Source organism: Fundulus heteroclitus, chromosome 2, assembly GCF_011125445.2.
Source record: "Fundulus heteroclitus isolate FHET01 chromosome 2, MU-UCD_Fhet_4.1, whole genome shotgun sequence".
Taxonomy (NCBI): domain Eukaryota; kingdom Metazoa; phylum Chordata; class Actinopteri; order Cyprinodontiformes; family Fundulidae; genus Fundulus; species Fundulus heteroclitus.
This window is the reverse complement of record NC_046362.1, coordinates 16,605,733-16,621,869: the sequence shown is the minus strand read 5'-3', so window position 1 is coordinate 16,621,869 and position 16,137 is coordinate 16,605,733. Positions and strand designations below refer to the sequence as shown.

Below are 16,137 nucleotides of genomic sequence, written 5' to 3'. Positions count from 1 at the left end.
AGAAGATCACAGGGCACTTCAACTTTTATTTGTAACTAATTTGTCAGTTTGAAGATGGGAATTGTTAATAAGTGTATGCAGTCCATTGTTTTTTTTTTTTTTTTTTTTTTTATTGATACCAATTCAATAAATAAACGAATTCAAAAGAAAAAGTCCTGACTCGAACGTGTCGCTTTATTTGCATCCAGGTTGTGGAGATGAACAAACTCTCGGTTCCTCAAAATCATGCGCAGATCAAAACCGCAAAAACGAGCAGTGATCCCTATTGATAAGGCTGCCTCTCTTCTGCTGCACGCCATACTTTCAGAGCAGAGCAGATAGTAAGGGGGGTTGTGTGTGTGTGTGTGTGTGTGTGGAGGAAGGAGGGACTTCTGCAGACACAAAAGCCTGGCGGGGCCGTGCGGGTTGTGACAGAAAGGAGCCAGTTTCTGCCTCTGCAGCTTCAGCTATGAGAGCACCTCACCGGCGGTAGGAGACGTGGGATCTAATGCAGCTTTATCCTCTGCTCTCCATCTGACTGAAGGTACGGCTTCAGCTTTTAAGTTTGATTTGCCTAGCAGTTTGTGAAGCTCACCAGAAAGGAAGTTTGTGGCTTTTTAGTTAGTTTGTTCTTTTTTTCTTTCCCCTCTGGTTGTTCCTATTTGCTTGTACCCATCTGTTCACGGCCAAAGTACAGCGTTTTATGTCCCGTTTAGCTTCAGATATCCCCCTCAGAACCCCAGTAAAGGGTCTTGTAATTTTAATCAGGTTACGCTGGTGCCAGATAACACGTTTCACTGCAGACGCTGTGCCCCAATTATGCAGAAATCCTCTTTTCCCCTCTAATCCTTTCATAATCGCCAGAACTAAACATTCCTATTATGTTCAACTGGACACGCTCCTGTATTATAGATTATTTGTGCCAAAAGTTTGTTTGTTTTTTTTTCTTCATAAATGTATTTATTTGCTGGTCAACTATAAAGGGTGCAGATGTGTTCTGAACTGTAAGGTGAAAGTAGGTGCAGCTGCAACAAGCTGGGACATGTGGTTCAAGAAAAAAAAAATGTGATGCCTTCAGTCAGAAACCAACAGGGGCTACTTTGTGCATCAGCAGGTACTGGAGCTGTGGAGTTAGCGGAAAAAGAAGAGGGGAGACTGATCGACAGGTTTCTTCCAGCCCATGTCGAGGAGAGCTCCACATCAATGAGGACACCCGGCATGGCGGTATTCAAGCAGGAGAATGTGGAGGACTTCTATGAAATTGGAGAAGAACTGGGAAGGTGAGGAATCCCTCACGAGTTGTGTGCAGAGGAAGGTATTTCCTCCCGGCTCTTTAAATGTCACTTTGTGTGTGTGTGTGTGTGTGTGTGTGTGTGTGGTTGAGATCTCTGCGGAGGGGGGGGGGGCCTCCCATGATGCAGTGGTCCCCCTGTGTATGCAGATATGCAAACAGCTGGAGTGTCACTGCGTCATAAAGTGGTTTGGAGTTTACTGCCAGGGATAAAGGTCGACGAGGCAAACAAAGTGAAGCGGGACAGGATGTGTTTGGGATGATCGATGTTTTGTTTTTGTTTTTTATTCGCATTTATTTGAAGAAAACCAAGCTATCTTCTGGGGAAATGAATTTCAGGAAGTTCTCAGAGAACAATATAGACTGACTGAGGAAGCTGCATATCTATTTGGCGCTTGTCTGCCGAGGCATGTGTCGTAGCTAGATAGAGCCAAGTAAACGGAAGGTGACCTCTAACCCCTTCGCTGTTAAACCCCGTCGACACGCTGCGTCCCGATGGTTTTCCTTGGCCGTTTCCTCCAAAACATCTTTGTCTCGACTGTACCCGTTTGTGTATTTACACACCGAAGAGTTTCTAAACAAAGCAACCCCATTTTATGCCAACTACATGCTATGTGTTTACAAGGCAAGGGTGTTTAATGGTAACTCTAAACATGCAGCGGTAGTTTAAAGATCAGCTTCAGGTCGTTTACAACATGTGGGAAGTAATCAAGGGTTTACAAATTGCTGTTCGATCACACCCTGTTGCGTAAGATCGAAGGAATTTTCCAGAGATTAGTGAAAGCTGATAATATTTATGGCAGAATAACAAATTACTCACGCTCCTTGGACGTTTTTCATACTTTGTTACATGACAAACACAAACTTCAATTTGATTTAGTGTTGTTGTTGTGTTTTTTTTAGACCGAGACAAAGTGACGAATATTTGTGAAGTGGAAGAGAAATGATTGTTTTCAAAACAAATTTTTTAACCACTCAAAATATGAAAAGAATAATGTAGAAATGTATGCAACGTCCTTTTACACTGATGCCCCTAACTAAAATTCAGCACCACCGTTTGCCATTTAAGCTCCGCTGTTCAGTGAAGGTTTCAGAGGCTCGTTAGTCTTCAGGATGCTGCTTGTTCTCTAACGAACACAGCAGCGTGGTCAGAGTTCAAGTTACGGAGACGTTTTAAGTAAGGTTGGATTATAAAGCAATGTCTGAAGCAATGCCAAAACTGAATCAGATAAGCAGCCAATAACTCCACAGTAACTCTGGAGGAGCTGCAGAGATCAGCAACTCAGGTGGGAGAATGTGTTGACTCTATTAGCTGGGAGGCATAGAAATGTGGTGTTTTTTGTGGATGTTTTTTTGTTTTTTGTTGTTGTTTGCCACAGGCCACGTATGGGGGTTATATAATAAACATGTGGATAAAGGTGACCTGGCCTGATAAGATTTATGGAGGAAAACTAACACCCTGAACACAAAATCCCCATAGAGAAACACGGTGGGGGCAGCACCATGATGTGGTTATGCTTTCCTTCGTCAAGGAACAGGGAAACTGGTCAGAGTAGGTTGAAAGACTGAGCTACATAAAACGAAACCCTGAAAGAAAACGTGTTGAGGGGCCGAGACAGACCTGAGACTGCAGCAGAGGTTCACCTTCTAGAGTGAATATGATCCTAAGCACAACCAGAGCTACCATGAACTGGTTTGGATCGAAGCATATCTATCTGTGGCGGTACTTTAAAAAACAATGTTCACAGACGCCCTCTGTCCAATTTGACTTTGACTGGGCTTGAGCTGTTTTTTGCAAAAACAACGGGTGAAGATTTTAGTTTTTGATGCACATCGCTAGTAGAGATTTACCAGCCATGGCTTGCATCTGTAATGGAAAAAAAAAAGTGGTTCTAACATGTTCGTTTTGATTTCCTTCTGTCATTTCTTTCTCTTTCACTTCATAATTACTTTGCTTTGTCTTTGTGTACAACACAGAATTCCCTCTAAATACACTGAACCTTGTGGTTGTTTTTGTCACAGGACAAGTCTTAAATGCATATTTGCTTAAAGGTTTAGAGGAATGGCTGAGATTCATTGAGTAAATATGAGTTGCTTTTTAAAGCGTATTTAAATTTCTGTATAAAAGCTTCATCTTTATAAAAGCCCACTTACATAAATGCTGACAAGGAAATGCATTGTTTAAACTCTGATGTTATCACGTCTGTTAAAGCGTGAATCTGCTGCTGTGAGCTTATCTCCACAAATGTTCTGAAGAGCGATCACGAGAACTTGAAGTCCTGTGGTGAAAAGCCACGGAAGTTAAAAAAAATATATATTTAAAGATGCAAAACATCTGAGCGGCTCTGATGTGTACTCGCAGGTGCGTTAGAAAGATGCATCTGACGCTGCCTACTATATATAGCTAATGCTTTCCACTTCAGGAACCATTCGTCAGGTTTTTGGAAAGTTTGAATAAACGGATCAAACTGTCATCTTTGTGAGGGATCAAAAGGTTTTCTGCTCTGTGAAGATGTTGACCTATTCCTTAGTGGGTAGCTAACTCATCATTCTGCTCCTGTTGATGGGTTTTTCTACCCGTCAGCACCACCCAGCTGTGTTCTTGCCCCCAATAGTGAGGGCTGAGCTTGTATGTAAATCAAAACTTAACCTGTGATGCATTAGATGTGAGATACTATAGCTGTTACTTCGTTTAAAGGAGACATAACATGCAAAATCTACTTGTTCAGCCCTGATAATACTTTTTGTTTTGTACTTGGGACCTCTTGAAGTACTGAAAAGTTGAATTTAATCTTCCAAAGTGTTATTTTTGGGTCCTATTTCTCAAGCTGTTCATATTTTTCTGTTCTCTGTTCCGTTTTCTTCTCTGTTACATTACAGCTTTTTTTGCGGGACGTCTAAATTACGTACCGTGATAGACGTCCCAGCATTTTTCTGCCGTGTTTAGTCGTCGCTTCCATTTTGTAGTCCAACTCAAGGACGCCGAAGCCGTCAATGGAAAAGTCTAAATGTTCGGTCGTTGGGTGTATTAACCCACACAGGTCAACTTCTCCAGCCCCCATTATCAGAAACTTGTTGAAGTGCCCGGTTAAACTTTATGTTTCGGGGGAGCGTGCCTGCATCAGTGGGGGAAGGTCATCGTTGTTTGGGCCGAAACACTTCAACGATCAATGCTTCTGTAGTTTTTGCCAGTATTGAAGAGAGATTTGCCCAGAGACTTCATCTGATGGAGGGCGCTATGGAAACAAAGGATACTGCAAAGCAGCAAGCTGCTGATAACTCTGAAATTTCAACAGACTTTATTTTGGAGATAATGATGGTTGCAGTGCGCTCGCTTATAGCTTCTTGAGAGCACAACCATGGTGCCTATCTCGAGTAGCATAGTGATATGAGCAGCGTCGTTTTCTCTTGGTGGAGCTACAACAACTGCGAAGGGGGTGAGGTGGATTACCATGGGAGATGGTAGGGGATGAAGCCCCATGAAAAAGACTCAGAGGCGGCTGATAATCGGTTATAAGCTTCACTGACAAAGAATTCAGACTAAAACATTGCAGTTCTACATTAAATAGACCAGAATTGAATGATCTGAACCTGAAAAGGAATGATTTAAAAGTATATTTGCCCTTTAAGTAATGACACACATGATGAAATTCCTACCGACACATGGTTTATGACTGCTGTTACAAAAGCAGTAACATTGACAAACTGTGTCCACTCTGTTAGCAGTAAATTCGTGCTCGTTCTGGTTTGGTCACATTTGTGCACATATTTAAAAACAAAAATGTATAATAAGATCTAATTGCTTTTATTTGACGCAGGAAAGCAGCGATTGCCGCTGCTACTAAAGCAATGTGATTGGTAGTTATAATAACAGTAATGGCAATCATCTTTCTATGTGAAAGCTGCAATGTAGATTTACAAATTCTTTTCATGCAAGCCCTATCCGACAGGAAATGAGACATGCATCTCTAAAAAGATAAGAAAACGATGCAAAAGGGCATCAGGTTTGTACAAATATTCACACCGGCATTACGGTTACTGGTCAGCTTTTTGCATGTTTCCCCTGGTATTTAATGACTCATCCCTGGTGATGAGTTTGTGGTCTTTGTGGTTGGAATGTCTCCTACTTATGGCCCCAATCTTTAGCTCCTTCCACAGATTCTCCATCAGATTCAAATCTTTACTCTTGCTGGGCGTAAATAGTAAAAAACCCACTAGATTTATTAGATGTTTTCACATAAATGTGCCTGTTGCACAGTTGATTACACCTTGTCACCAGTCTGCAGTGTACAGAAAGCATTGCAATGTAACCTTAGCTGGTTAATAATTATTAGGCAATCTGTTCAGGTAAAGCCTCTAGTGAGATTCCAAAAAAGGTTAAAAAACAAAACAACTGGACTTTTTTTCAAAGTTTGAAGATGTTTTGCTTCCTATCCAGGAAGCTTTCCCAATTTAAAATGTCTGGAGTAGTGAGGAGTTGCAAGCTTTATAGTACTGCCCAACAAATGCCTTGTAATGGCTTAGATGACATAAAAATTGAACCGAAACCGGTCCACCCCCTTAGTAACGGGGAGTCAGATGCTTATCAATCTGCAAACTGGGTAGAGCTGACCTAGTGATTCAGACCTTACCAATTCTGATTTTAAAACAATTTCTTCCCTACTCAAAAACAAGATTTAAAAAATGTATAGATCTATAAAGCTTGGAACTTCGCACTACTCCAGACATTTTCAATTGAGAAAGCTTCCCGGATGGGAAGCAAAATGTCTACAGCTTGAGAATAGAAGTCCAGTTGTCTTATTTTTTAAACCTTTTTTTTTGTTTTTGTTTGATTGATCATGACCTGGATGACTGAGAATCTTCACCAACATTTCTCCCCTACACTTCCTGCTTTGAGCAGTCGATATTTGTATTGGGGGTAGAGGTGAGATAACATGAGATGTTACTGAGCGCTCGCTGTTGAGCAATCTCTTTACCAAAGACATGAACACGCAGTTGATCCCAATGTCTCCAAATTCAGAATATCCACGACAAATAGAAGTTAAAAGCTCAAAGAATAAACGAGAGGAACTTTCCTGTAAATAAACTCTTCCTGTTATCTGCTGAGAGTCTTGCTCTCTCACAACCTGATAGAACAGTTCCTGTTAAATAGCTTCTTACATCGCTGTGTGTCTCATCCCACTTCATTTTAAGCACCACACTTATACTTAAACTTGATAGCTTAATTACCTTCCCTCAGTTAACACAAGAGCATTGTCAGTGTTTTGATAACCACTCTACGTTTTGCACATTATCTGTCCGGGCCTGCTCCCATCACGTCTGAAAAAAGAAGGGACATTCAGCAGAACTTTCTGCACTGATTGGGTTGAAGCGACGCCTAGTGCCCGCCTACCAAAGGTCGGTTTCAGCCAATCACGGTATTAGATGGAAATGTCGTAAGCAGCAGGCGCCATGAGAAACCACAACAAGTTCCGCTGGTCAAGGCACAGTTTTTTTTTTGGGTAGTGACAGTCGTGGATTCTGACAAAACGGATGTGATAGCAGCAGGTAGGCGTGCGTCCTCCTGAGCCATAATACTGCAACCATAATACAACAATGTGATTGGCTGACCTGTTTTGGCTCTGTTTCAAACGGTTGAGGCGGGAACAGGACCAGAGGGATTCTACTGCATTTGTGAAAAGTAGTGCGAGAATTCAGCTTGAAGGCAAGGTTACTTTTGACTAACCCTAATGCCAGCCAGCTCACCTGTGGGCATTTTCTCTGGTATCTTATTAAACCCACTTTAAACCTTTTGTAACAGTATCACAGACCATTTTAAGTCTTTTGAAATAGAGTCACACCTTGGTATACTTTGAGAACTGGAAATCAGCCCATGCGCGGTCATGATACCAGAGTATTACCAGCCGTTATGTCAGAAAACACAGTTGGCTGAATCAACAAAAACTTTGTAAACCCCTGTCATAAAAAGGGAGCGCCTTTTCTCTTTGCGTGCCTAAACAGGAAGATAAAATGTCTAAACTTTCCTCCACGTTACGAAACGCTAACTGACGTCATTGTGAGTTCAACCGCTGCTCTGTGACAACATCCTGACCGGATCAACACTGGTTTGTACATGCTGAAGACGTTATTCTACACATGACCACGCCGTCCTTTCATGTTACAGATCCAACACTTTAATTCGAGCTGAAGTAAAGAAAAAATCTCATCGGGGCCATCCATAAATCATCTCCTAATAATGCGTTGGGTCACCACATTCTGCCAGAACAACGTCAGCACGGCTTAGCTGTGATTTTGCAAGTCGCTGGAATGCCACTTGAGGGATAAAAAAAACATTACTCCATTTGCTGGTTTTGTTATTAGCGATTTCCTTTCCAAAGTGCACAACTTGGTTGAGGTCTGGAGACTGTGAAGGCAGCAGCATATGAGTCACATAGTTTTTCAGCTAATTCAGCGAGGGCTTCGGTCCTAGGAATGTATGTTTATTGTGTGCTTAACAAGGGCTCGCTTGAAGAAATAGTCTGAGATTATATTATCTGTCCAAATGGCTTTTAACTGATTTGTTGGAAAAAAAAAAAAGTCAAAATACTTAAACCATGTTAGCAAAACGTCACAGCAGAGCCTTTAAATCCTCTAAAAGTGAGGGAACGGAAGTATTTTTTTCTTAATTTGTTGCCTTAATAGAAAAAAAAACTAATTTTTGAAGACAATGATCAGTAATGATCTTTCCTACTGATTTTACGCATTTTCCTCAAGTTGAACCTCAAACATTTTATTATCTATCATGAGCCTTACGGTTACATTTTTAAGCCCACAAAAATGTCCATATGACTGTATCTATGGTTCAAGAGGCAAGAGAAACAGCTTGAGTACATTTTTCTCCCCTCTGGCTTCACAGAGCATAGAATGACGTAATGCTGCCCCTCCCAAACCTGTTGCTGCACACAGCTAAATAGCAGGCTGAAAAACTGCACCGGCACTTATTCCTTGCTAACAACGTGTATAGATCTAGATGTTTTTTCTTTTCTTTTTACAATTAGAACACTAACTCAACTTAGTTTGTTATACCAAGGATGAACAGTATACTAAGATATATATTTTTTTAACATTTGTTGTTGATATTATCTATGCGAAACCACAAGTACATTCAACCACAGCTCTCTCGTTAAAGGAATATTTAAAAATGGAAAATATGTATTTTTAAAGCAGCTGTTAGGCACAGTTTTACAGGAATCAGTATGTCTGTCTTGTAGCAATGATTTCAAGAAAAAAAAAACACAAGACAAGGTCATGTGAAAGAAACCAACCAGAAGCACATTTTCAGTTTGAATAAGTTACATATTACACTTGTGATGCAGCAACAAAACCTTTCGGACGTGAATGTTTTGAAGAAACAAGAGCTGACGTATGGCTGTAAAGAATCCTTGCCAAAGGAACGTTCTGTACGCCGTATATCTTTACCCCGGACAGCAGGCACGTATGTGTGTAAGTGAGGAGTAGAACGGGAGTGTGTGAAGTTTGCTCTGGGATACAGACATTGCTGCTTTTGAGTAAGGAAAGAAAAAAACAATGACCTTTTTCGGCATTCCTAAAGTTCCTGTTTGACAGAGGTCAATTCATAACAGACAGTACACAATGCGGCAGCTCCTCGGATAATTAATCACCACCGCGAGGGCGCTTTCAAGCTAATTAATGACCAAATCTGGGGTTTGGAACATTAAAAGATGTCATTTATACAGCAAAGAAGCGGGCCATAGTCTGTAATTTGTGTTTTCAGGCCCATTAGAAGCTATCGGGGGTGTCACCCCCTGAGCACCATGACATTTGCTGGCAGGATTACAGAGATGATCCGTTTAGGTCTATGAATCAGCTATCATTCTGACTGTCTTGGTCACGCAAGCCCCCCCGCGCGGTCGCTCATTTGAGAAGCACGTTTGGATATGCCGTCGGCGCCGCTCGCGCGAGCGTTCTCCCCACCTTGTCTGCGGATAATGGCGGTCAGCTGTTGGAAACGGAAACTCTCGGTGGATGGCACTTTCAGCTGCACAGGCCGGCTTAAGTACGAAGACAGATTGTGCGACCGTCCCGTCGTGGAAAACCACTGCCAGCATCGCCTCTCTGGCTGCTGTGTTACTCTACACTTTATATCGACACCACAGCAAAGCCTCTGGCGCTGGCACCTGGCCGGGCCACTGTCTCATATTTTAATGGCGTCTTTCATCACAGGCGGCTACACTTGGAGGGATTGCCGGGATTGCTCACCATGTGATACTTCCTGCCCTTTTTTTTTTCTTTGCAAGAGGAATTCTTTGAGTATATTTGCCTCCTCCTCAGTTCACACATAATGACAGCTCTCAATATCGGGGTCAGCCATTCAGAGAGGTCTCAGGGGTGGAGATGCCCTGTGACCAGATCATACAGAGGGAGTATTTCAGTTTCCAAGCCGCTTTAACCCCCATCCACCCACTCTTTGTATTTCTCCTATGAGGCATGCGTCTGCAACGGCTTCTGACGCTGCAGCGTCCGCATTGGCCCTGCTTTTTCTTGTACTATCTGCTGAAACATGTTCAGATGGAGAACAACCCTTCAAACGAACCAGCAGCTTTAGGGCTTTAATAGATAGGTTTCCTGAGGGGATCTAGTGGGGAAAAAAAAAACAGCAGTTGAAATGCATTCCTTTTTAATAGAGTCACAGGGGAAACACCCAACACCTTCACCTGTCTAATGGCATTCTTTCAATTCAATTCAATTTTATTTATATAGCCCCAATTCATGAAACATGTCATTTCGAGGCACTTTACAAAGTCAAAATCAGTCAGATTATACAGATTGGTCAAAAATTTCCTATATAAGGGAACCAGTTGATTGCTTCAAAGTCCTGACAAGCAGCATTCACTCCTGAAGAAGCGTAGAGCTACAGGAAGAGTCGTCTGTATTGTCCTTAGCTTTGCAGCAATCCCTCATACTAAGCAAGCATGAAGCAACAGTGGAAAGAAAAACTCCCCTTTAACGGGAAGGAAAACCTCCAGCAGAACCAGGCTCAGTATGAACGGTCATCTGCCTCGACTGACTGGGGTTACAGAAGACAGAGTAGAGACACAATAAGAGAGACAAACAAGCACAGAAGCAGACATTGATCTAGTAATCTGTTCTACATTAGATGGTAATAGTGGGTGATCGGTCTTCCTTGGATGATGTCACAGTTTAACAGAACGTCAGACCAGGTGTCCATACTATGAAGAAAAAGAGAGAGAGCAAAAAGTCAAAAGCTGAAATGACGACAAGCAATGCAAAATTGGAGAACAGTAGGAGAACTCAGTAGAGTGAGAAAAATAGACCCTGATGTCCTCCAGTAGCCTAAGCCTATAGCAGCATAACTATAGAAGCAGCTCGGGGTAACATGAGCCACTCTAACTATAAGTTTGTCAAAAAGGAAAGTTTTAAGTCTAGTCTTAAAAGTAGACAGGGTGTCTGCCTCACGACAAGAGAACCCACACAGGTGAGACTCCTTTTACTTGTCAGGCATGTGGAAAATGTTTCTCTCAACTGGGTCATTTAAATGTATCAATGTATCATTCTTAGCCTTGATAAGCCAATTTAGTAGATACGAGGGCCTCTGAAGATCATCATCATAACATTTTAAAATGGCAACCTACCAAGAGTTGGACGTTTGCTTTTCTATATGAAAGATGACAAAGAAGTGCAAATTACCAGTCCTTCTTTTCTTTTTCTTTAGCTTTGTAATATAAGCGACTGTCTGTGGTTTAACGGTGAATTAAATTTTTACTCTAAAGTCAAAATTCGCAAGGTCAAAATTGGGGAAAAAGCTGATAAGGGAGTTCTTGAAGTTGAAATTCAGTGAGAAAGTCCGCCAGTTCTCACCAACTCCAACCTGAGAATCCATCATGGCCGCCACTCTTTGGAATTTATGAAGCTGCATTACTAAACTACTTATCTGCTCTTCTGAAAGTTTCTATCTCATTAAATCGTTAACACGCATAGTACCAAGCAACAGCTTTAAGTTAACATTTACCTTTCAATGTTCAAACATTTAAATTGCAAAAAAGTAAAGTGTTATCAGTTTGCATTGCAAACAGCAGTGAGCTTGTCAATGAGCAAATAGCAATAACCATTTCACACCAGTTTTCCAACTTACTGGTGCGATGTTATTAAGTTGCGTTGGATGTCATTACCAAAGTTGTGACTTTGGAGATAACTGGCACACAGACTTAATTTTTATTTTTTACAGAAAGAAAAAAACAACAACCTTTTTTTTCTGTGTGTTTGAATAAAGAATGCCATTTAATTTTATAGTCAGTTTTTACTTACAGGTTAAAATTTACAAGTTCCAAGAGGGGAAGATTGAGATTTTTTTTACCAGCTCCCCAACTCAGACTCCAAAGTAGTGAAAGTGCTGTGATAAATAGTTTCTTTGAACTTTCAGTCGTTTGGATGTCAATAAATCTTTTACACACACAGTATGGTACGACTTCTGTTAGTGAGTATTGTCCTTTTTTGTGTCTAAATACTGAAGAATTCAAAGAAGTACACAGTTTTTTTTTACTTTGCATTGCTAATTGTGGCTAGGTTATAAGTCACACAGTCACAACAGTGAGCATATATCCCACTGTTTTCCCAATTTCAACCAATACAACTTGGGTTGAATTTCAGATCTAAATGAAACCCAGCCTGGCAGCTTTTCCTCCATCACACTTCTCCTCAACGTGCTTGATCAACTCATCCTTTTGGATATTCCTACTTATTTAGACCTACATAACAATTAATAAGCCTTATATTTTTGCCAAAACACCACTAAATGCAACCCAAGTACCAGGAGTGAAACGTATGGGTCTGATATGAAGCTTTTCCACTGTGTAATTTGCCCTTACTCTCCATTCTGTGATGTGCCATTTATATTTTAAAATCTCCCGCCATGTTTCTGAATATGTTTTTTTTTTTTTTTTTTTTTTTTGTGCCTGAATTATTCTGATGAATGTTTCGGTAAGTATGGGGGTTTCACAGAGGATATTTTTTTCAGTAGTGAGTAAAAGCTGGATTGGGTGTGGCTGTAAAACAACCAACTGGTTCAACCCTCACACAACACTGTGGTTAAAGAGAGCTCAGAGAATCAGCTGTAACTTTAAACCACAATGTTTGCTTTATTTTTACTTTTTCTGTCATGCACCGGTGTTACGTGTGTAAGCACCTGTTACACGGGCAAGGTACGCAAGAAAGTCTAGCCACAGCCGTTAGGCCTTTAAGATGCCATCAAGTCAGTCTGCAAGTTCAAATATGTGTTGTGTAGTTTTTCACTCATACTGTCATAGTAAAACTCAAGTTTTGTTTAAATTTGTTAATGCTGCACATATTGTCAAAGCTCTCTGTAAGGCCACTGAGGTCCTGTACACATGGAAACGAGTTCAGGTGTATCCACAAAGGTATTGTATCATTTAAGCTGTGCGTCCACATGAATCCACACTAGTCGTTTTGGGAGACCAAAAATTATCTTTTTTTTTTCTTTTTTTTTTTTCAAATAGCTGGTTTCGTCTTTCCATTTGTATATGTGAGCCATAACTTTTCTGAAATCGATGACATTGTAGCCTCATCTCGCTCCGTAACCCGCATGCCCCTCACTTAAAAAAAATAAAATAAAAAATGTGAATGTGAAACTACTGTATGTCATGAACTAACACGGGAGTGCGGTACTGTGACTGGTGGTCATTGTGTTGCCTGCTGCAAGGTTTCTGTCAGGCACTCCATCTCCAAAGACAAAGCGTTTGTGTTTAAATATTGTCGAGACAAGCGTGTACGTTCGGTAGCAGAAAACTATCTTTTTAGGTGTGTACGATTTTTGCCAAAGACATGGACATTTGTTCCATGTACTCCACTCATATTTTGTGGGACCTGACAATAATGGCTGAGGTAACCCAGAGACTTGTTTTCCCAGTTTGGATGTATGGAGTGAGTCCACGGCAGCAGGAAATGACTGAAGCAGCAGGAATGGTAGCAGGCTTACTATGAGAACCTTATGAAAACAAAGCCATAGAGGCTTCCTATGTACTGTTAAAAGGGTGTTGCGCTGTAAAATGTTTTTTTATGCGCATAATCCACGTTGTCAGCTAGGCATTTCTGACTGAAAAGACCATGTAGAGCCACAGGAAAAAACAAGGGGAAGATGTTTAGCTGAGTCAAAAGGAGCAGTAACAAACACAAGAACACAATGATCCAGTTGTGGATGGTCTGAAAGCTGCACCTCTGTTGTGAAATATTCAGAGTTTTTGGGATTCTTTCAGCAGAAAGGAAAAAAAAAAAAAAGAAGAGTTTTGGCAGGAAGTTGGATGATGTAGGAGGCGAAAGGCTCTGTCCACACTATCAGCCTGGCTGATTGTTCTCTGTCTCGTCGGGAAACGGGAAGTAATGGGCCATACCGAAATATTTCAGACGTTTTTTTTTGACACACAACTTCCTGCTCAGTGTCTGTTCGGTTTATGTCCTGTTGTCGCAAAATGGCACCTGCATTGAACTTAAATACGCCAAAACTGGGAAATAAACTCGCCCTCATCACGCTCACAATCCATAATTCTGTCTCCCTCTTTAACGTCTGCAGTGGGCAGTTTGCGGTGGTCAAGCGCTGCAAAGAGAAGAGCACAGGCGCCGCATACGCCGCCAAGTTCATCAAGAAGCGCCAGAGTCGGGTCAGCAGGCGGGGTGTGAAAAGAGAGGAGATCGAGCGAGAGGTGGACATCCTGCAGCAGATACAGCACCCCAACATCGTGGAGCTGCACGACGTGTACGAGAACCGCACGGACGTGGTGCTCATCCTCGAACTGTGAGTCACGACACGATTCCTACAGTTACCGCAGCTGCAGGACTGTCTGCATTTCAGGGTGAAATAAGTAAAACAGAGTGACTTTTGAAAAGTACACGTTGAACTTTTCCACCTTTTGTCAAATTACCGTGACAAATCATAGTTTATTTTAGGATTCATGTGATAAACTAAATTCATATTAGTGCATATTTGGAGGTGAGGGATATTACAAGGTTATAAATGTTTTTTTCCCCTTATTGAAACTGTGTTGTACATTTGTATTGACGTGAAATTTGTGCCACATCCTCTTTTCGAAATACCTCAGGCTCAGTATAATTGGATGTAGCGCATCCGTCATCCTCAGCTGTTCACTCAGAACCCAGATTTGGTTCTTGAGTTGGACTGGACCATTCTAACATTGCTTATGTTCAATCCAGTCCTGGTTGTGTTGTTAGTGCCGTTGTCCTGCTGGTAGGGGAACCTCGACCTCGGTCTCAAGCATTTGCAGCCCTAGGCAGGGTTTTATTTGCCAAGCGTTTCACCATCATCTATCTTCCGTTCACCTTTGACAAGCTTTCATGTCCCAGTTAAAAAAAAACACACACACAACCTCCACGGGATAACATTGCCGCCACCATGTTTAATCAGGAGGGACGGCATGTTTGGGGTGTTAGTTTTCTGCCACACTTGGCCCTTTGCATGCAGGTCTATAAGCTGAGTTTTGACTCTCATCTGACCAGAGCGACATCTTCTACATGTTCGCCTTGTTCCCCGTAAAGCTAGTGGCAAACATTAAAACAAGACTTTTTTTTTTCCCTCTTGCCCCTTCCCCAATAAGGCCAGGTTTGAAATTGTGCCATTGCCTATCCATTTTCACATGATGGGCTGAACAGAGGGCTGTGAGATGTTCAAAGCTCGGGATATTTTTTTTTTTTTTAATGACCCAATCGTGATTTGAACTCCACAACTTTATCCCTGACCCGTCAGCTGTGTTCCTCTGTCTTCATTTAATTTGTTGGACTTTATGTTGGAGTATTAGAGTAAATGTGGGGGCTGAATGCAAATGCGTGCAGCGCTTTAGATTTTTATTTGTAGAAGTTTTTTGCTAACTATGAATTACTTTCCTAACACTTCCTAACAATTATGCAAAACACCCATCGCGTAAAATCATATCGCTGTAATGGGACTGAATTTAGAAACGTTCACGGGTTTTATCTTTAGGACTGTGGTCTGAGAGCATTTTCTTTAAAAAAAAATAATTCCTGAGCCAAATAGCCAGTAAAACTCACTGGCCTTGAACCTTGCTGCTCGCGTTCTTGTTTCTGTTCACATGAACTGTTTGCTGAAGCCGCTGTTTGTTCAAAAACCTTTTGCCTGAGACGGGCCCGTGTGTATCAGATGGAACAAAAATGGTCTGACAAAGTAAATAATGCTTGCGCCCCAGCAGGCCCCATTCGTGTCCTGCGAGGGCCTGGGAAATTGTAGGGCCTAATTAGGACCAGAGAAAACCCCCGATCCAATTATTGTCAAGTGACTGACAGGCTGAGCTGGTTGTTAGCGGGCAAGATGGTTCTCTGTTTATGCATAAACCTCCCTAAGCCTTTTCATTAGCCTTCACGGAGGGGAAAACAGTGGTTCATATGTAGGGGCGAATGTCTCCAAACAGGTCCCAGTTGATACAACAAACATACATCCCTGTATCTAAGGCATCCAGGAGTTCTGCGTCCATCTCCTGAGAGCACACTTTAGATAAAGGAGTGGAGAGGCCCTTGCTCTCCATAATCTGAGCCAACAATAAGCAAGTGTGTACATGTCTGTGTTTTTTTTTTTTTGTGTTTTGCAGGGTCTCCGGAGGAGAACTGTTTGATTTCCTGGCTCGGAAAGAGTCTCTCAGTGAGGAGGAGGCCACGCAGTTTATTAAACAGATACTAGACGGGGTCCAGTACCTCCACTCGAAGGGGATTGCACATTTTGATTTGAAGGTATGGTATGCTGCATTAGTATTAGATTTCCCTCATAAGCATCACGGGGTATCAGTGAGGCCATAGAGAGCTTATTGTGA

At 41.7% G+C, this 16,137-nt stretch overlaps 1 protein-coding gene across 3 annotated transcripts in view; it reads left to right on the top strand.

Annotated features, from left to right (window-relative positions):
• The first annotated feature begins 381 nt into the window (after positions 1-381).
• Positions 382-16,137, top strand: part of dapk2b (death-associated protein kinase 2b) — a 28,648-nt gene continuing 12,892 nt past the window's right edge. The window contains exons 1-4 of one of the 3 annotated variants that reach the window (XM_012871477.3): positions 382-523; positions 1,094-1,259; positions 13,875-14,096; positions 15,919-16,057. In XM_012871477.3, coding sequence (XP_012726931.2) covers positions 1,183-1,259; positions 13,875-14,096; positions 15,919-16,057 — 438 coding nt within the window. In that variant the 5' untranslated portion in view covers positions 382-523; positions 1,094-1,182. Of the gene's footprint in view, positions 524-1,090; positions 1,260-13,874; positions 14,097-15,918; positions 16,058-16,137 lie in introns of those variants that run through there. The other 2 variants (XM_012871476.3, XM_036149532.1) reach the window with 2 other exon arrangements.